Raw genomic sequence first — 20,499 nt, forward strand, 5'->3', positions numbered from 1 at the left:
CTTTTTTTTTTTTTTTTTTTTTTTTTTTGGTTTTTCGAGACAGGGTCTCTCTGTGTAGTCCTGGCTGTCCTGGAACTCACTTTGTAGACCAGGCTGGCCTCGAACTCAGAAATCCGCCTGCCTCTGCCTCCCAAGTGCTGGGATTAAAGGCGTGCGCCACCACAGCCCGGCAGTTTATTTTTATCTAATATATATTTCCTATTTGTTATCTAACTAATATCATGAGGTAGCTACTCATTAGTCAAGTTTTCGTCTGGCTCCCAAATGTATCTAAAATTCTCTAGAAAGAACTTTTGTAGAGAGAACTTTAAAGTTCTTTATTAATGAGATATGATGAGGTAAGAGAGACCAGACATAATCACCTAACACACAATGTCATTCAGACTTGGACAAAAGGAAGGATGGGATAGTGGCCTCTGTGAGGAAACCAGGGAGATGAAGAAGCCCTAAGACAGCCCATCACAGAGAGGTCACCAAGTTGCACGCAGAGAGAAAACCCCATAAACTGAGCTGATGGTGTTTCTAACTCAAGGAAATTAAGGAGCCTAGAATTTGCAGTACAGAATTTTCGATATAACCAAGAAAGAAAAGCCCTGGGGATCTTCAGAGGGATCCTTTAAATTTCAGCTGAATATCACCCAGTGTATGCATGTGAGGCTGGGGAAAGAACAGCTAGAACACCCCTTGAAGCTCACATGGGGCTTGAAATCATTTGGTTCCCACCAGTTGAAAGGAAAGAATTAATAACACATGGGTCATCACCGAACATGCTCAGTTAGCATCTCACTAATAAGCAGCAAATGAGCTCTGGAGGAGTAAGCTTCAGGCAAGCCTCAGAAGATTGAAACTGGGTTGAGCCTGACCCCCATCCCAGAACAAAATCACAAATTGCCAAGGGAATGGAGAAATACCGAGTACCGAGCACGGTAAGCCTTTCAATGTTTGGCAGGTGATTAGAAAAATAGGCAGCATGCAAAGGAGTGAGAACATAGCACTTGTATTGAAGATAAAGGTGAATCAGTAGAAATAGACTAGAAAAGAAATCACCGCAACTACATGATCAAGGAGGCAGGCGGAAGGTGAGGTTGGAAATAAAAGAAAAGAGATTCAACACTTCTGGATGTAGATACTATAATATAGAAATAAATATATATTCAAATGTATATACACTAAATGGAGTTAATGAAACATGGCAGAGAAAAAAGAGACCGACTAACTTACAGACACACCAGCCCGTATCTTCCAACATGAAACAAAAACTAAAGGTAATTAGTGCACACTCCTCAAGTGAATTCATGTGCACTCAGGGCTTCCCAACAGTGGTGGGGGTAAATCTAGAACAAATACTTAAACACTAAAAGTTTGATGCAAAGTTAAAAGCTATACCACCCAATAATTCAAGGACTCTCAAATATAAGAAATAATTTTACACAACATACTTAATAAAATTATTTTTAACCAGTGATAAGGAGAAATCTTAGAAGAACCCCAGGGAGGTGGGCAAGCATATTGCACACAGAGGAGAAAAGACAAGGGTGGTAACAGGTTTTCTGCTGTTAACATGCAGGTAAGAAGATAATGAACATTATTTTGAAGATACTAAAAGAAAAATACATTAAAATAGAATTCTACATTCCAAGAAAATATATTTCAATAACAAAAAAGAAATTAAGGCCTTTTCTGGCTTATAGAAACTGAAACAATTTGTTATCAACAGACCTGTACTATTAGAAAGATTCCAGATAGAAGAAAAAAAAAGATCTAAGGTAGAGATTCAAACCTAAATGAAAATAATTTACTGTGTTGATACAAATTAGTTCAAGGTAAGAGGATGAGAAAAAGATACACCAGTCAGGAGAAGTTGTAGTGACTATATTAACACCAGGGAGAAAATGTTAGGAACAAAGAATAGGCCAGCACATAGAAGATCACTCTGTAATAAGATACAAGTATGATTCATTCAGACAAATTAATAATCTAAAATACAAATGAACCTAACAATAGATTTTCATAAGAACTCAAACAAAACCTAAAAATTAAAGAAAGAAGTAGCAGAAAACCTAAAGGCACTTCTTTAGTTACTAAATCTAACTTAAGTTATGGTTTTGCTAAATTAAATCACTTTTCTTGAAAATTTCTATTATGTTTCTAGATAAACGACCCATTCACTGAAGTCTCATTCATCCCTGTGCTTCATGTTACCTTCTCATGAGCTGCCAAACCAAGGCCAACGTGAGAGTGCGGTTTCCTTCATTGAGGTCCTGCCCTGCGATGCCAACTAGGGAAAATTTAGCTTGATTCTTCCCCAAATCCACTGAATAATTACAGTTCTCCAGCTGTGAGTGAGGCAAAAGGAAAACAAATTAGGCATCACCTTGGTTATGATAAATATCAGAGAATGATCAAAATAAAGATACAAAATTAGACAAATCAGACCTGTGTAATCTCAAATAATAGCTGGTTCCGCACTAATGAGTTACATTAATTAAAACTAGAAGAAACTTACTATCATGAGTGCATTCATGAGCATTTGCAGTACATCGTGAGCCAGCCTCAGTGATCTGTCTGTGATATTTCTAAAATAGCTAGACTTTTGGACATAGATAGACAGCAAAAAATTTATATTCTCTGTCTTATGTACACATAACAGATAGGCATGTAGGCAAATCGTCATGTGGCTACTCGTAGATCATTAAGGACCACAGAAGGTGCGTGAGATGGCTCAGCAGGTAAAGGGATAACCTGGGTTCGAGTCTTGGAATATAAATGGTAGGAAAGAACTGATTCCTGCAAGGTGTCATCTCTCATCTCCACATGCATGCTGTAGCATATGTGTATGTTTGCATGCATCTCCACACATGCACACATGCACACATGCACACATGCACACATGCACACAGGCACACACACTAAATAACTATAAAAACAACCACAAAGATGAAGAGCGGTGAGAAGTGGCTGTACCGACCCTATTGTTACAAAACTACGTTCCCACTGTGTTGACAGCAGGCAAACCATACCAGCCAAGCTGTGAGCATGAAGCTCCAGTTCTTCAGAAAATTAGAATGAAGGTCTTGCTGGGTGGGAGGAGACCCTGTGGCTTTGCTTTCTCTAATTACCTTAATTGGAAAATTTTCATGATAATGAGTAGAGACATCCAACATGAATTATAAATAAGCAATCAACTGCAATGACAGGTTCACTGTAATGGAAATATTCATAAGGTCTCCAACTGCTGCGGTTAATACCTGCTGAACACGCAACAAAGCTTGGCCACCTGATAGTGCGCTCACAAAGAGCTTCTGCAGGCCAATGCTACCAACCTGCCTCATGGCCCATCGGGAAAATCATTGTTTACCTTTTTCATATTGCCCCCCAGCTTGGGGTATGGAGGTTTGTTTACTCTGTTCCAGTCAACAGGGACTTTGATCTTTTCATAGAGTTGGAAGATGACCAGGGCATCCGATAAGTCACTGAACAAAACAAACACACAGAATTCTCAGAGAGCCAACATTTTGCTCACAGACTATATTAAGTGAGGCTCTTAGTTCCTGAAACATTCCTAGGGACCCTAGAAATTTGGTAGGAGTAATTCCATCTTTAAAAATGTAGATATTGTGATTCAGAGAGAGGTTGTCCCTCTCAGGTGACTATGTTCCTTCCAGGGACAAAAACTGCCTTTAGCCAGGAAAAGAAATATGGCTTTAGAAGCAGCACAGCACAGGAGGCATTAACTGAAAACACTTTCTGTTTTGCCTGCTCCTGAGAAGGTCATGAGCTTCTGCTATGCCCCAAGTTTGCTACTTTGCAGAGGTTTAATTTTCATATTAAATACAGTGATAACTGAGGCACTGAAGTGAGTTCCTCAGCAGAGCCGGTCCTGTGGTACTTCTGTAATCCCTCCAAAGTACACACTTAGGAAGGAAACACACACCACAGTGGTATGGTGTGTGGGATCCTATGCTCTTTCAGTGTCTCTATGTTCCACATGAAGGATGAGCTCCCAATTCTTCCTACCTGTACAAATGATTGACTCGAGGGTTAACTCCCAGGGAGTTCATCCAGTTCCTGAATGTCCGCTCTTCCCTCGTCTCACCTAGGTTAGTGAAAACTGGTTAAGACATGACCTAGAACAGGGCTTGTTTATGATCTAAGTTTGTCTACAGTGGGTGCAATTCAGAAGAAAGATGTGGAGTAGAACAGACACTATAGAGGTGTGCTGATAATCTGTTAGTTTTCCCCATTTAATTTCTACAAGCATTTCTACAGCAACTAACAAGATTTGGAGGCACAAAGGAGGCTCCACAGAGCCAACTGGATACACTGAGGGAGGAGGCAGGTATGTTTGCTGTTATCGGTAAGACGGGGGTGGGGGAGCCACATAGCCCACATTTGGAAGTGTGGAACTGCACTTCACTTTCTGGGGTCAAAAAGCTGAATAGGGATGAAGAGAGATTAGAGCATTTTGGAAGACACTAAGACATAAGAGTAGCAAGAATGTAAACATGAGCCCAGAGGGAGCAGTAGGCACACTCTCCACTCAGAATACTGAAAAGCGATGTGTCAGGGATCTGCACAGTGTAGCCGCAGAGTTAAGACTGTCTAGAAGCTGCAGCCAGGAGTGGGAATCTCTGTGTAAATCTGCTACCACACACACACACAGTCATTGCAGGTTCTTGGGCTTGACTGCTATAATAGCATGGCAGAGAAACAATGAAAACTATGCCAGGTGTGCCTGGCAGTGGTGTGCAGAATTACTGAAGGGTGATATGCGATTATATTAAACATGCAGAAGGGGTCATACAGAAGGAAGTAAATTTAACCGTTTGATGAAGGGAGGGAAGGTCCCTAAGATCTACTAAGACAATTGATGCATGAGGCAGCATGAGTCCAGAAGGGCAGAAAGGAAAAACAATCTAGAAGACATTTCGAATGAAGAATTATTGGTATTATTTGTTTACGTAATAGATTAAGAGTGAAGGGCAGAAAATACCTTAGTAGAACCCAAGACCATTAGTTTGGGTGACCAAAATAAAAACAAAACAGAATAGAATGCAGTGGTGAATTGACATGAGAGTTACTAACTTACTAATGGGGTGTACAAGAGGCGGGAAATGGGGAAGGAACGGGGAGGCAGGAGGAAGATTCAGTTCGGCTTTTATATGCTTTACTGGGAAAGACCGAGCGGTGGCGCCAGAGTGGCAGCTGGAACGGATGACTGACTAGTCGCTTGATGCACAGATTCAAGATCAGGGCACACAACCACTAAACCATCACTTATCCGAAGCAGCAGGCTTGGATGTGGACTGATACTGTGTCAATAACTAGACTGAGGCACTGTTGAAAGGGTTTCAGAGAACAATAACGTGGACTTTCTTGAGCTAATAACACCCATTCAATAGTCATTTTTCCTTTATTTTTATATTGATGTAGAGATCAGCTCATGTTTTAAAAAGGATCAGTAACTATCCCTGGAATCATTAGCTAGTCAAAGCTGAGCTGACTGGTTACGTGCCGTGTGTCCGATATTAGGGCTTTCATTTGTAAAATGTGACTGTCAGGATTCTGCTTTAAAATGCTCTCCTGTGTCCTAATGACACGGACAAGACACAAAAATAAAAGCGAAGCTTGAGCCACCACAACCTAGTATGAGTTAGCTCTCACCTCTTATGGCGACCGGAGGCCATTTCTAGCCTCTAGGAATTAACACAGTCCATTGCGTATATAAATTAGGATTTTGGAGCTTAGAATTTATTTCATCCAATAATTAAATCCAATGTCTTCCCTACAACAGTTAATAACAGATGATGCCTATGTATAATGGATGTGATCTAATTGTATTTGATTATTGCTGCTTGGCTATAATTGACTTGATTAATTCATTCTATTTGTTGTATATTGGAGAATTGATGGCCTGCTTGTGTACGTGATGGGTTTGTGTTTGCTTCGGGGCTGATTTTTGAATTGCCATTGAACCAGAGCTCTGAGCAGTTTTTCCTGAGCATCTTAAGCAGCTACAGTATAGTTACCTTCGAGAGCCCCCCAGTCAATGTCCTGGTTCTCTGGTTTGTGTAAGGCAGGGTATTTGTTAAAGAGGTTGGCAATGAAGGCCAGGTTCAACTTGGGGTTCCCTCGGACAACATCGGTGGCCGTGACAAACTGCCGGCAGCCCAGCCTCTCCGCCTGCTGCAGCATGCACTCTGCCCTCTGGATGTCATCCTTCTCCTGCAATGAAAAGGATGTCAAAAGGCTGGATCAAGGCTCCGTGTGCAAGCGAGCAAGCATAGCATGAGAACGAAGATCTCATCAGTGTGCTCAGTGAGTGCCTACCACAGGCGGATCCTCACCACAGCTTACTGTCACACCTACCACATGCACCCAAGTCACAGAGTCACAGGATCCATAACTGACACCAGGCTCCCCTCCTCAGTTAGCAAGTTCAGATGAACATCTAGTTGCACTTTTGAAAAGAAATGCAGGAAAATCTGGCATCTTATCATAAGCACTGATTAAATTATTTCAGTAGTTAAGCTTCTTTATAGTTTATTTTGCACAGACTTTATGAGAATTTGCACTATTAGAAAGTTTAATAAAAAGGAATAATTTATAGTCCTATTTCCAATTCATAGCAGACATTTGCAGTCGTAAATTAAGAACATCTGATTTATACAATTACTTTTCCCACATTAGGTTGGTTAAAATCCAAAGTAATTATCAACCTCCGTACTGCCAGTGGTAAATATACCATAATAGCTTGGTTTTGGCAAATTTCAGATTGAAGACTGCAGCACATGCTCAAATAAGTTAGGACAATTCCCAAGTCGTTCGTAATCAGACTCTAAAACAAGACTGAAATGTCTTAGATGATGCTCCCGTGTATGTAAAGTCCATGGAAACACCGACTTCCACAAAGCAAAAGGCTGACTTTAGAGCTATTCCTTAGTCCGCTGCAGTACTAGCTACACGCTCGTCTCATGAACGGCATTGCTTATTTGCTTTTACTGCAACCCCCCTTCGGATTCACTTCAATATTAACTCACTGGATTCAATCCCAATGACTTTAAATGAGGCATGTTAAAAAAAACAAGATGATTGGTGTTACACGCGGTGGTAAAACCGAGGGACGTGCGCAGTGAGTCTGTGGTGGAGGTTTTCTCCCAAGCACCGTGAAACACCAGACGAACGGAAACAAACAGTAACAACAAAATCTCATGAGTTTTCTTGTGACTCAATCACCACCCAAGGCGCAAGGTCAATTTTAGTTCTTTGTTAACTTGACATAAGCTAACATCATGTGAGAAGAGCAATCGCAACTGAGAAAATGTCTCCCATGTGATTGGCCTGTAGGCAAATCTGTAGAGCATTTTCTAGAGGATGATTGATGTGGGAGAGCCCATCCGGCTGGGAAAGTGTCACCCCTAGGTAGATGGTTCTGATGGCTGGCACAGGAAAGCAGGCCGAGCAAGCCAGTGAGCAGTACTCCTCCATGCCTTCTGCTTCAGCTGCTGCCCTTCTGCTTGCTTCCTCTAGGATGACTAAGACTGGAAACGGTAAGCCAAGGTAAGCCAAATAAATCCTTTCTTCCCCCAACTTGCTTTTGATCACAGTGTTCTATCACAGAGGTATAAATTTATATATATAAAAATTAGCGGTTATTGTGCATCAATTGAAAAATAAAAGATCCCAAATAAAAAAGAACTGATGTTCTAATCCTTAGACCCGGGTTGGTGTTGTTGAGCCTTTGAAATGACGGGCATACAAAGACGTGCTGTGTGCTGCACGGCACTTCATTAGTATCCATTTCTTATCCTGATGTTTTATGTCCAGATTTAGTTTTCTATAATTAGTATCAAAAATTGCTAATAGTTTAATAGACGCTTAAGCAGAACAGGGGACAAGGTGGCACAAAGGAACAGTCAACAGCAAGAAAGCATGGTGTTCTCTTTAGAGAACAGGCGCAGCCTTACCCTCAGTCCTGACATGTCAATCACAACAGCTGGGATGCCTTCTTCATCTCCTTTTGGAGCCACCTGCTCGAGCAGGTGGTAGTAAGCTTTTGAGTCCTGAAAAAAAGTTAAGAAATCACAAGATCAAAACAGCGCGTGGCTGGTTGCACACTTAACATGACAATCATTTCCTAAAAGCAAACATCTTATTTCTTATTCCTGTCCTTCAGGAATACAGCAATTAACTGACCTAGAAACATTCACTCAACTAGACAGTCCCCTCCATCTAGTTGCATACTGTATTTGGGGACTCCTCAAAGGAGTCTAACAATTGAAAAAGTTACAGGACCAACATAAAAGGCAACACAAAGATTTTGTTGTCCTCAGGGTGGGGAGAGGAACAACTTATTTACACAAGCTAAATTGTATACAGGAAAATGTGTCTATACCTTTACACTGCTGTAGAAGTCAGCCAGCTAAGGTTTAATTAAAAAAAAAAAGCGACAGAGAGAGGAAGCACAGTTTAAAAATACATTTAAATGGACAGTCAGCAGAAGAAAAGATTTCAAAGACAGACAATCGAGACATTAGCAAGTAGACATTTTTTTTTCAAATTACAACCTATTTATGTGTCTATGTGGAAGAAGCAGAAGACCACTGTCAGGAAGGAGTCTGTTCTCTCCTCCATCACATGGGGCCTGGGGATTGTACTCAGGCCGTTAGGCTTAACAGCGAGGGTACATCCACTGAGCCATCTTGATCCCTGGCCCCTCTTTTTGTGACAGGGTTTCATCATGCACTATGGGTAGGCTGGCCTTGGACTTAATGTTCTCCCACGTATTGGAATGCAGCCTCCCAAGTATTGGGGTTACAGGCAACAAATAGTCTTTCAGTAAAAGGAGAAATATCATCATGGTATATTCACCACTTCATATTAGAAACTAGAAAACACAGCTAGCCTGGGTTATAATGAATTGAAGTGGACCTGAATTCTGAAGTTTTATTGGATCCTTTAATATGCTTACTGACAAATAGAATTTCCACAGTCATGATCTTAAAAAATACAAATTTATCCGCAGTCAATGGAAGCATACAGAATTTCACTTCATTTGCTGAGATAGTTTAAAAGCCTTTTAATTTAGTTTAAATACTTAAAGCTCAGGAGATGAGCTATTTTTAACCTGCGTATACACCTCAGATACATGTGCTAGAGCAGCTTCCTCTATGTACACACAGGGCACATGGACTGTGTAAGTGCCCTACTGACCTTCCCAAGTCTAAAATGGTTAATTACTTTAAGGATGTGCCCTTTAGTGAGAGCAAATCAGACCCATTTATGACTGAGATCACAATTTTGGGTATATAGTTTTCCATCCATGACGGAGCAGAACTATTGAACACACATGGAAACGCGGTCTGGCTGGCTCCTCTAAGCCCCATTTTGGCTGGTGCTGTCGAAAGACTGTTGATAACCAGTGGAAGTATGCTTAGGGGAGCTCCCCAGGAATGGGAGGTGGGGAGAGCTTTTCTCAGATACATACTTTATCCAGATTGGTCCTGTCCCTGACATACGCAGAGTTCCAAATGCCACCAGATCAGTTTACACGGTGCAGCAGCCTGCTGCTACTCAGTTATAGGCCTGGTAGACTCATGACAGGTCATGTGACCTTTCCTCTGGCTCTTTGTCTTTGGGAACAGTTTCCTTTGTGTTTCAGAGAGTAGACACTGAAGTCTTTCCCAATGCTGGTATCCCTGCACATCACCCTGTTGCTATGGGGCCTGATCTTTCATTCATCTTAGCTACTCCTTAGCTGCGTTTCAGTCTGGTCCATCTGTCATTGGTTACAGCTGTTTCCTATCACCTTAATACAGATTTTTTTCATAAATTTGAAGGTCACATGTCTGCATTACTGGCTATTCTTTTATGGATTTCCTATTTGCTTTCTTACTTATGAAATTCTTACCTTAGAACCTGGGGTAAGGATTCAGTGAGTCAATCATACACTTATAAAAGTGCTTAGGCCGATATCTGACATGTAACAAGCATTGTGCTTACTTACTATTATTAGTAATCAGAAAGACATCTTTGTTTAACATTTTAAAAGGAGACCCTCTAAGATGGCACCATTTATAAAAACAGAGACACAAAAATCTTACATACACTTTATTGTCTTAAGATTTATTTGCATGCATGTATATACATGTGCATGTGTATGCATCTGCATGATGTATGCACATGTATGTGCAGTTGTACATACATGGAGGCCAAAAGAGGGCACTGGATCTTTTGTAGCTGGAGTTATAAAGGTCTATGAGATGCCAGGCTTACTATATGAGCACTAGGATCTGAACTCTGGTTCCCATAATTGCACAGCAAGCTGTTAACCACTGAGAATCATCTCTCTAGACTCTACCTATACCCTCTGTACTTTAAAAGTAGTATTTTCCTTGCACCATCATGCTCTCTTGATGATCAACTTCCCATCACTGAAACTCAAAGCAAGACTCATCTCCCTCTGAAGCTTCATTAGGGCTCTGGGTGGATGTGCATGTGATTCAGACCTAGAGCTGCACATTCACCCTTGGGAGGCAGCAAGTGGCTCCAACAGGACCACAGCCAGCCTAGGATGCTAAGACACAAGGCCTAGCATCTGTGCTTTCCCCACTAACTCCACGAATCCCCTCCACTGCGGCAGGCATGTTCAATGGTGTTCTCCTACCTTGATGTCAGTGCTGAAGTTGGTGATTTTGGTGCAGCCTGCGTTTTCTAGGTGGTAGTTAGCCCACCGGAGCAGGAGTTCCTCAGGAGACAACTTCATCAAATCCTCTAGGCTCTCTCCTTCTCTCAAAAGAGCAATCAGAGCTGACGAGATAAAAAAACAGTTGATCCAAAATAAATATAAGGCTGTTGTGGAACACGTGTCTTCCCGGACATGGAGCCTTGTTAGAAGACCAAAGAGCCGCACTGTCCCTTTGGATGCAATGTATTAAAGTCCCTCCTATAAAAGAAGCAATTCACCAATACTTCCTAAAAGTGGTACATTATTATGAGCTAACTTAATTATTCCCATTTTTTTTTTAATTAGAAAAAAACAAGGCACCAAGGAATCTCAAGCGTTTGCCTAAGAACATGAGTTTCAGCATAAAGGTAACCATGGCGACTTGCTGGAAGTACTCTGTCGGGACTATTGGACCACAGTTGATATCGCAATGACACATCTGCTTTTGAGAGATCAATTTTGCAATCACGATAATGTTCTCTTTTCTATTCCCACTGGTGTTTTATAATCCAAATGCTTACCTGTATAATTATAGAAACCCAACAATGCAATCAACATTCCTCTATGTCTCCCCAGATGAATAAATATTTTGTGCTTGGTTGGGTTTAAACTCAGTTGATTCGATTTCACAAATCAATATTCTTCCTCTTGGGTTTCAAGATTCCTATTTGCTATTTTTTTTGGTTTTTGCTTTTTAAATACAATGGCTAGTATTTCGGTTTTAAAGTGATATGTCAACATTTTCACTGTTTATTGTAGCTCAAACACATGGATTTTTAAAAATATGGAGAGCTAGAGCTGAAGAGATGGCTCAGCAGTTAAGAACCTGGCTGCTCTTCCAGAGGATCTGGGCTGAAATCCTAGCACCCACATGATGACTCAAACCATCTATAACTCCAGTCTCAGGGGACCAAACACTGTCTTCTGGTCTCCAGAGGCACAAGGCATGCATTTAGTACATACATCTACAAAACACTGATATGCAGAAAATAAGTTTAAAAATTAATTTTAAATATATATAATTTATTTAATTATAAATATAATTATGATTTAGCTATAGAGTTCAGAATGCTGGGGTTTATATCTGAAGGTAATATTTGACTTGTGTGACCCTTATTAAGGTACATTCCTGTCTACTCAATTGGATTATCATTGCTTATATACATTCTTTAGAAATTTTCCCTGTTTTTTTTTTTTTACCACAGCACTAGGGAGTTGAACCTATAGCCTTGCACATATATATAGTCAGGGTCTCGGTTAGTAGCCCAGGTTGGCCTTGAGCTCACTCAGCCTCCCAAGGAGCTGAGACTGGAGGTTGATTCCAGCAGGCCTGGCTTCTGTTCAGAATTTCCGAGTTATACATGTGATTTTCTAATATTTTTTTCTAAATGTATTGTATATACTTAAGGTGTACAATATGGTATTTTTATGTACTGATCACAATAGGTACAGTGACATGAGTAATCAAGCAAGTTAATGTACCATCAACTTACAGCTGCTCTGTTCTCTTTTCTTTGGGTGGTAAGCATACCTAAAAACCCGCTTTTTGGCAAACTATCAGCATGAGCTACAATAGGATTGACCACAACCCTAGGTCTCTAGACTCTCCCACCCTCTATAGAGGCAACCTACAGCTTTGTTGATTGTCTGGATAAGATATAAACCAATCTCTCCCAATGTGGTGCATTTGTTAACGTATTTGAATGTGATTCGTCTCACATAATATGCATGAAAACTCGTCTTGCTTGCTGTGAAGCCTCTGTAGGCAAGGTGAGCCAGGAAGCAGCTGCTGGGTTGAGGTTCCAGCACATGGAGCTATATATTCTAAAGCATTACTGCTAGTCTGTGGTCTCTAAAAGCCTTTGCGTTGTCTTTTTAAAAGTCTGGTTTCACGGAAAGGGTCTGCTACTTCAATACCACGGACTCAATATAACGGAGTGGTTTTCTCAGCTGGAAAACGCCTAATGTTTTCCTCCAGCCATCAACACTCAGTGTTAGAGAGCTGTGCTATTCACAGCACCTGACACTTACTCTTACCTTCATTTCTGCTGAGTTCAATGTCAGCAAACAACCCAATCTTGATGACTTGCCAAAGAAGTCCCAGGACCAGGTAAGGCTTCCCCTCCTTCAGGTCCTCAGCCCCGATATTAACCACATGGCACCCAATGGCAGAGGCAGAGTTCAGAGCCAAGTTCAAGTTTTCCTGAGGGAGAAAAAGTATGCAAGCTTAGTTCTTTCACTTTGCCAATACCAAGTGATTACCGATTGCCATCAGTGGTGATGTAGTCCTGGAATGGTCATGGACCAGAGGCAAGGTCTTCGGTAGTCTTAACACTCAGAAAAAATAATAATGGGAAAAGACCTCATAACCCACATACTGAGCTTATGCAGTGACCTACTCAATCAAACCAGTGCCCAGCGTGGAGACCCATTCTGGCATGAGATGAATGAATCTTATGTTCTTCTATTTTTGCACTCTGATGAATTCTATACAGTCAGAGTCTCCATTTGCTGGAGGAAGTCCTGTCACGGCCTATGGCTAAGAAGACAATTGTTGATGTAAATTAGGGTCATCAAAAAGAACAACAGAATAGCCTTTTGATTTGCAAATTTAATGTCATGGAAAGAGAAAAAAAATGATATAAATCAAGTTCCCAGAAAAGATGGCTGGGTTTTTAACAGAATGAGTTTCTGAGACTCCAGATGATAACTAGAAAGCCTGCGTAGGCACACAGGCCTGAGACTCCAGGATGCTAGACCGTCCATACAGCTACTGTAACTCACACACAGCTGGAACAATGGGAGTGCCCAGTCTCTGTGTCCTATTTTTGGTCCCATGAAGGAAGAGGTCAGTGTCAGAGAAGTCGACAAGCTTTTTTGTTTGCATGATAAGTTAAGAACAAAACAAAGTCCACCAGAAAGTCCTTCTTGACCGTTAAAGCTGGCGAATAAAAATATTGCTTTTATTATAGCCGCGTTTATGAGTAAATATACCGCTAAGTGCATCCCCATATGTTCAGCTACTGTTCCCAGCTTGGTTACACTTCTGTTTTAAAAGTACACAGGTCGCTTATGTCCAAACAAGAGATGATGTATTATTCATGATTTAAGGTATTAGACATGGTACCTAAGCTAGAGAGTTACAATAATGTTAAAATATTGGAACATAAGCTAGAAACACAGCTTTTTATTTCCCACTACTGACTATTTTGGTTGATCAGCAAGTGGAGCGATAGAAGCAGGTTGCACTTAATCCACTCTGGGCTGTGTCAGCAGTGCCACGGAGGCCTGCAGAGCATTTCTCATTTTCCATCTTTCTCCTTGCCTAGGAAGGCTTCTCTTTTCAGCTCAAGAATAAACCGGTAAGAAAAACTTGCGTTACAATTTCAGCCCATATGAATTCGATTCTTAAGTGGCTGAAACAAACCCAGCTACTAACACACGCCAGTCTCCTTCCTTGACTGCTGCACCAATCAAACAGAAGACACAGACGGATGTGTCCTACCCCATGGTTGTAAGACACCACTGGCCAAGGCTTTGGTGTGTGGAATGAAGTGTGAGCTCTTGCAGAGGCCGACTCAGCCATGATGGTGCTCATTCACACCAGGCCAGTACCACCCTTGGGGAGCAGTGGGGAGACCCACCTGAATGGTGAACGGTGTGAGCTTCTTCTTGTTGATTGTTCTTTCATCGATTGTGTCTGGCACGGACAGGTTGATCATTTTACTGAAAGAGAAGCAATCAAATTAAAGAAAGTAGCCCTCTGAGTAATGGAACCCCATGGGATTGGATTTAAATTCGTGGAGTATTCTGACTGAACATGCCAGCAACATATTCTTTATACACGGTGTATGAGAGTCGTGCCTCTGCGGTTAGATTCACTGACAGTGTTCATGAAGCTATCATGATGCACTGAGGTAAGAAGGGAGGTTCCCCTTTGCTTCATTCACCTAAGCTGTAAAAATGTCCTGGTTCCCTTAGAAGAGTGGTTCTCAACCCTCCTAATGCTGCTGACCCTTAAATACGGTTCCTCAAGTTGTGCTGACCCCAACCATAAAATTATTTCATTGCTACTTCATAACTGTAATTTTGCTATGATCATGGATCATAATGTAAATATATGATATGGGACCCCCAAAAGGTCATGACCCACAGGTTGAGAACCGCTCCCTTAAAACTTTCTTGAATTCTCAGTGGGTGATTAAAGAAGATCCCCCATGATTTTCCTTATACTTTGTCCCCACTATGCAAGACACTATTGCTATCTGGGTTTATATAATGTCTACATTTCTATTTGACACCTGATCAATACCTTTAACTACACATATAATGGCTCATCCTAACATTCTGCAGTGACCTGATCAATGTTCGATGAGTTTTCCTCACTTATGTATCCAGTATGGTGATCAGACATCTAGAGCAAGCAATTGTTGTTTATGAAAAACTGATTTTGTCCAAGGTATTCTTTGTTTAATCCTCTACAGGACATTAAAAATATTCCCTCAGAAACCTCCATTTTATTTAAAGAAGGGGCATATAAAACAAACCTCCAAAGGGAAGCCAGACCTGGTAGTGCAGGCCCATAATCTTAGCTGCTCAAGAGGCTGAGGCAGGAGGATCCCAAGGCTAATGTATCCACCTTACTGAGAACCTATCTCATTGTAAAGGAGCAAAGGGAGGCTGGAACTGTGGCTTATGGGTCCCTGCCCAGCACGTGGGAGGCTCTCAGTTTGACACACCAGGGCAAAAAAGTCCAGAAGGAACAAAACCAAAACATTTTAAACAATTTTACTTATGTATGTGTGTGTGTGAGAGTAGTATGTGTCACTGTGCATGTGTGGAAGTCAGAGGACAACTTGCAAGGGTCAGTTCTCTCCCCCTGGGGTTGAATTCAGGTCATCAGGCTTGGTTTAAGGTGCTTTGACCCACTGACTAATCTCACCATCCCCCAGAAAGCAAATTAAAAAAGAAAACTGGAAAATGTGAGTAGCTATTTCCTTTGAGTGAGAGATCTTTTTTTTTTTCTTTTTTTCTTTTTTTGATTTCTTTTTTTTTTAATTTCTTTTTTTTTTTTTTTGAACATGAAATGCTTTTTTATAGCATGTTTTACAAGGGGAGGGGGTAAGAGGGTCCAGGTGGTGGAAAAGTACAAAATCTTCTTGGCCTGTGCCTTGAAACATGTCATGGTCTATATGGTACACTGCCTTGAATTATGATCTACCTGCAGTTCTTCAGAAGATATGGTACACTGCTTGAGTTATGGTCTCCCTGCTATTCTTAAGAAGACATGGTACTCTGCTTTGAGTCTATCTGCAGTTGCTAAGCAGGATCTTGCAGCTGCCAAGCTTCAGAGGACATTGTGCAGGTGGGGAAAGGTAGGGGGTAAGGGTAAGGGCGAGGGTCCTGGCTTCTGGCAGAGAGATCATTTTTTTTAAGCAACTATCTTTTACAGTTACTTTTGAACATGTATTCTCATAATGTTGCCATGCGTGCTTGTGCATGTGCGTGTCCCTAAGTGCACATTCATGTATATTTAAAATGAACTTCCACAGCTCTGTCTCCTTTCTCCAGTCTATCTGCCATCAGGGTAGGTGATGCTCAGAAGGAGCAGAGTGGCTCGTCCTCCCTCCTTCCCTAGATTAACTGCTGTGGCCTTGCATCACTGTGTCTCGGCTTACAAAGCGCATCTTGACTTTGCATCTCTTCTCTCCACTGAAACAACAGCAGTTTTAGGGACTTCACTACAATTAGCTTCTGAGGTTAGTTTACTCCCCTGTATTCCATCAAGTAGATTCCATTATGGCAACTCCACTCACGTGTGAGCATCAAAAGAAGTGGCCTACTGCAAATACGCTTAGCTGCTGCTGATATACCCCAAAGGGGGGAATCTTTGGAAATCAAAAAGGAGCCTTCATTTACCAAAGAACTATGCCATCCCCTACAGCATTGAAGAGATCATCGGTGTTCGGGTTCATGGGGATGACGTGCCGGCAGTCAGGGTCGTTCTCCAGGGCTTTGTTTATCCAGTTGACGAAGGCATACTTTTCCTCCTCTGTAGAGAAAGAATTGAAGTGACTTACACACAGTATGAAAACCAGACAAAGACATTCTCCACACGGACCGCACATTCCCAAGAGAGACACTGCAAGGCTACTCAGGCAAGCATCTTATCATCTTGTATTTACTGCTTTTGAAAATCAGAGGTCCTTTAAGAAGCAGGCACAGAATCTAGTTATAAAGATGCAATCAAAGATTTAGGACAGAATAAAAGATGTACATGTTAGATTAGGATGATGATAAATAATAAATATTTCTGTGGGTATAATGTAAGTATAAATGTGGTTTGGTATTTATAGGATAAAACCCAGGATCCTGCCTGCGTTGCCCGCTGATTTAGATGCTGTTTGTCATGGATGATCAGTGGGATATTGTTGGGCTTTTTTACATTTAGAATGAGACAGCTATGAAGTAAAATCACCTATGATAGATTCTTCCTTCCTACAAGCAAAGCCATGAGTTGCTCTTACAAGTCTTAGCAAAACCTGAAGCCCTGCCTTCTCCCCAGCATCATGTTTTGTAAATTGTATGTCACTGAAAAGTGTCTCTCAGAGGAACTGAGAACTGTCAGTTCAGAGAACTGTCAGAGGAACTGAACTGTCGAAGCTTGGTAAAGGCTCCATAGTGGATTGCTGTCCTGCAGATTCATAATGTACTTTCACACAGTCAAGGCTTGAAAAATTCCTAGACTTAAAAATATAAGGCTAGATAAGATCGAGTACAATCAGAACCCTGCAAGCTACAACTGGCCAGATAAACTAAACCCATGGGTGCAATAATGGCACAAATGTTATGGGGGTAACCAACCACTTTTTAAAAATGGGGTCTAAGACCTACTTCATGAGATAGAACCCATACCTGGTAGTGTGAAAGGGGCCAAAAACCTGTGGCTGGTTAGGCCACAGGCCCTAGGAGAGAACACATTACTCTGCTAATGGGCATAGTATGGAACCAATTCTTATGACATATTGCTACACTTGTAGATTACAGCACCTCTCAGTCCTCATAGGTGAAGCTTCCAGTAGATGCCAAGTAGCACAGAGATCCCTAACTGGTCGACTTGCAGAGAACATGAGACTAAGGAATGCTCAGCCATAAATGAGACACACATGCCACACCCCTACCCTCAAGGCTCAGGATCTTCTCAGAAGAGGGGTGGGAAAGATTCTAAGAGCCAGAGTTGTTTGCCAACATCAAGGAAACAATGTTTATCAGACACAACTGGGCAGTCGCACCTAGGAATACAGTGATGGTGACAGCATACCGAAGACCTGAGCAAGCTGGAGCCAGACAAATCCCAGCATAGAAGTGGAAGCTGTGCATGAAATCCCACCACTGCCTGAGGAGAAGGAGAGTCCATTTTCTGTAATGATGTGGCAACCACACACATTCCCACGACCCATTCCCAAGACAAAGTGGGACAAAGAAAAAAAGAAGAAATCTCAAAAGAGAGTGAGAAGGGATGGGAGAGAGGAAAGGATGGTTGTGAGAGGAGTTGGGGGAGGGGTGCATAGGTTTAAAATACCTCATATAAATTTCCCGAAGAATTAATAAACATATATATTTTTAATAGGAAAGGCTAAACCTTGTCTTATCAGCTGCAAACAGTGCTTATCCAAACTTATCTTTGACACTGAATCTGAACTTTAAGACATGTTAAACAACCACCCCATTCGGGATCCTAGAAACTTCCATTAAGGCTGCTTCGTGTCAGCCTTTGGAATAAATATAAAACTTCTTTTCCCAATCAATATTTTTTGACCACTCAGCAGGCGTTAAGAATAATCAGGATATTGAAGATGAAGACTCAAAGGGCTAATTTTGTCCATAAAGTTTTTAAAGGAAATTTGGCAGACTTTAAAGCACATTTTAAATGCAAATGAGGTCACTGAGTACACCAAGCTTTCCGGGGATCAGGCAGCTTCTGCGCCTGGAATTGGTCCATTCCCACGAGGGAAGATGGGTCTCCATCCACATGGGTGTGCTAGCTTCTTTGCTTCTACCCCTTTTAGTTTCCATAGCAAATATTGACTCTGTAACCGCAGACAACTGGGTCCTCCCTCCTCATTCTCCCCCAATCCACAACTCTCTCATCTCTCACACTCTCTTCCTCTCCCCCCTACCCATCAGCACAGCTTACCTGAATAGGAATGTTGGGTACCAACGCTGGACTGCTCAGAGGTGCCGCCAATCGCACAGATCCCTTCCTTCTTGTTGATAGCTTTTCGGAAGGTTTTGGCAACCTCAGTGCTTTTTAAGCCATGGAAGACCTGTTAAAAACATAATATGTTTGGTTCATTTGGTTTTAATTTTTTTTTCTTTTGACCAAGTCTTGTTACACAGTTTAGGATGGCCTAGCACTTACTGTGTAACCCAGGCTGGCATTAAACTAAAAAAAAAAAAAAATCCTCTTGCCTTAGGTTCCCAGATGCAGGGATTATGAGGTTGCACTAACACACTGTAGTGGTTTGGATATGTATGGTGCCCATAGATTCATGTGTTTGAATGCTTGACCCATAGGGAGTGGCACTATTAGGATGTGTGACCTTGGCATAGGTGTGGCCTTGTTGGAGAAAGTGTGTCACTGTGGGGGTGGGCTTTGGGATCTCCTATGCTCAAGCTATGCCTAGTGTGGGACACAGTCTCCTTTTGCTGCCTTTAGATCAGGATGTAGAACTCTCAGCTCCTTCTCCAGCACCATGTCAGCCCTCACGCTGCCATGCTTCCCACCAAGATGATAATGAACTAACCCTCTGAAACTGTAAGCCAGCCACAATGAAATGCTTTCCTTTATAAGAGTTGCTGTGGTCATGGTGTCTTTTTACAGCAACAAAACTCTAACCTTGACACATGCCCAGCTAGATTAGGCATTTTTAGAAACCCAAGCTGTAGTAAGAGAAGCACAAAGGTAAGAACTGTAACAATGAAGCAGTAAGAGATGGGATCATCTCCCTCTGGATATTTGTTGACACCGAGTTTAAGTTTCAAATGCAGCATCTTGAATTCAGTACCATGCTCACCTTGATAAACTCTTCAAAGCTGATCTTCCCATCTTGGTCCAGATCACCTGTGGCCATCAGGTTTTCTGTGATTTCTCTCACTCGGTACCCAGGCAGAGGCAGGCAGGCAGCCTTGAACAAGTCATTCAGCTCATTGCAGCTGATGTACCCGTTGCCATCGGTATCTGTAACACGAGGATAGAGTGAAGCTTTGCGGTAACTCCGGCTCTGTCTTTAGAAAGGCAAACGTATCCTAGATGGTAGGTGGGGCTGGAGGGAGACGACCTGTCGTGGGTGTTGGCCTGACCCAGATATAGGCAAAAACCTGCCAGGAGGTCTATTGCTCTTGGATCCAGACAGTCAGATCACTTCCAACACCCACACTAAAAGACTCTAATTTCAATTAAGATCTTGAAATTAAGGTGGATATTAACAGGATATTTAGGAACGCGTGCAGGCGTGTATGTATACATGCATACCCTTTTGCAAATGCATCTTCCTGCATGTGTGTGTGTGTCCACACGTGTGTGTGTGTGTGTGTATGTGTATGTTCATGCATGTGTGTATGCTTGTGTGTGTGTTGTGTGTACCTGCATGTGAGAGCATATGCACATGCAGAAGTCAGAGGACAACTTTGGGTGTTGTTCCTTAGCAGCCATCTGTTTTCCAACACAAGGTTCTCACACGGAAGCTGAAGCCCACCAGCTGGCTAGACCA

The 20,499-nt window shown here is 41.8% G+C and overlaps 1 protein-coding gene across 1 annotated transcript in view; it reads right to left on the minus strand.

The window, feature by feature from the left end:
- Lcp1 (lymphocyte cytosolic protein 1) overlaps positions 1–20,499 on the minus strand; it is a 93,679-nt gene that overhangs the window by 12,616 nt on the left and 60,564 nt on the right. Inside the window, exons 5-15 of the mRNA XM_028754280.1 lie at positions 19,804–19,967; positions 18,924–19,053; positions 16,646–16,778; positions 14,371–14,452; positions 12,764–12,929; positions 10,667–10,809; positions 7,968–8,063; positions 6,030–6,225; positions 4,018–4,096; positions 3,359–3,473; positions 2,203–2,336 (exon numbers count right to left, since the gene is read on the minus strand). Coding sequence (XP_028610113.1) covers positions 2,203–2,336; positions 3,359–3,473; positions 4,018–4,096; positions 6,030–6,225; positions 7,968–8,063; positions 10,667–10,809; positions 12,764–12,929; positions 14,371–14,452; positions 16,646–16,778; positions 18,924–19,053; positions 19,804–19,967 — 1,438 coding nt within the window. The remainder of the gene's footprint in view (positions 1–2,202; positions 2,337–3,358; positions 3,474–4,017; positions 4,097–6,029; positions 6,226–7,967; positions 8,064–10,666; positions 10,810–12,763; positions 12,930–14,370; positions 14,453–16,645; positions 16,779–18,923; positions 19,054–19,803; positions 19,968–20,499) is intronic.

The sequence above is a fragment of the Grammomys surdaster genome, unplaced genomic scaffold (assembly GCF_004785775.1).
Source record: "Grammomys surdaster isolate TR1022 unplaced genomic scaffold, NIH_TR_1.0 125985, whole genome shotgun sequence".
Classification (NCBI taxonomy): Eukaryota; Metazoa; Chordata; class Mammalia; order Rodentia; family Muridae; genus Grammomys; species Grammomys surdaster.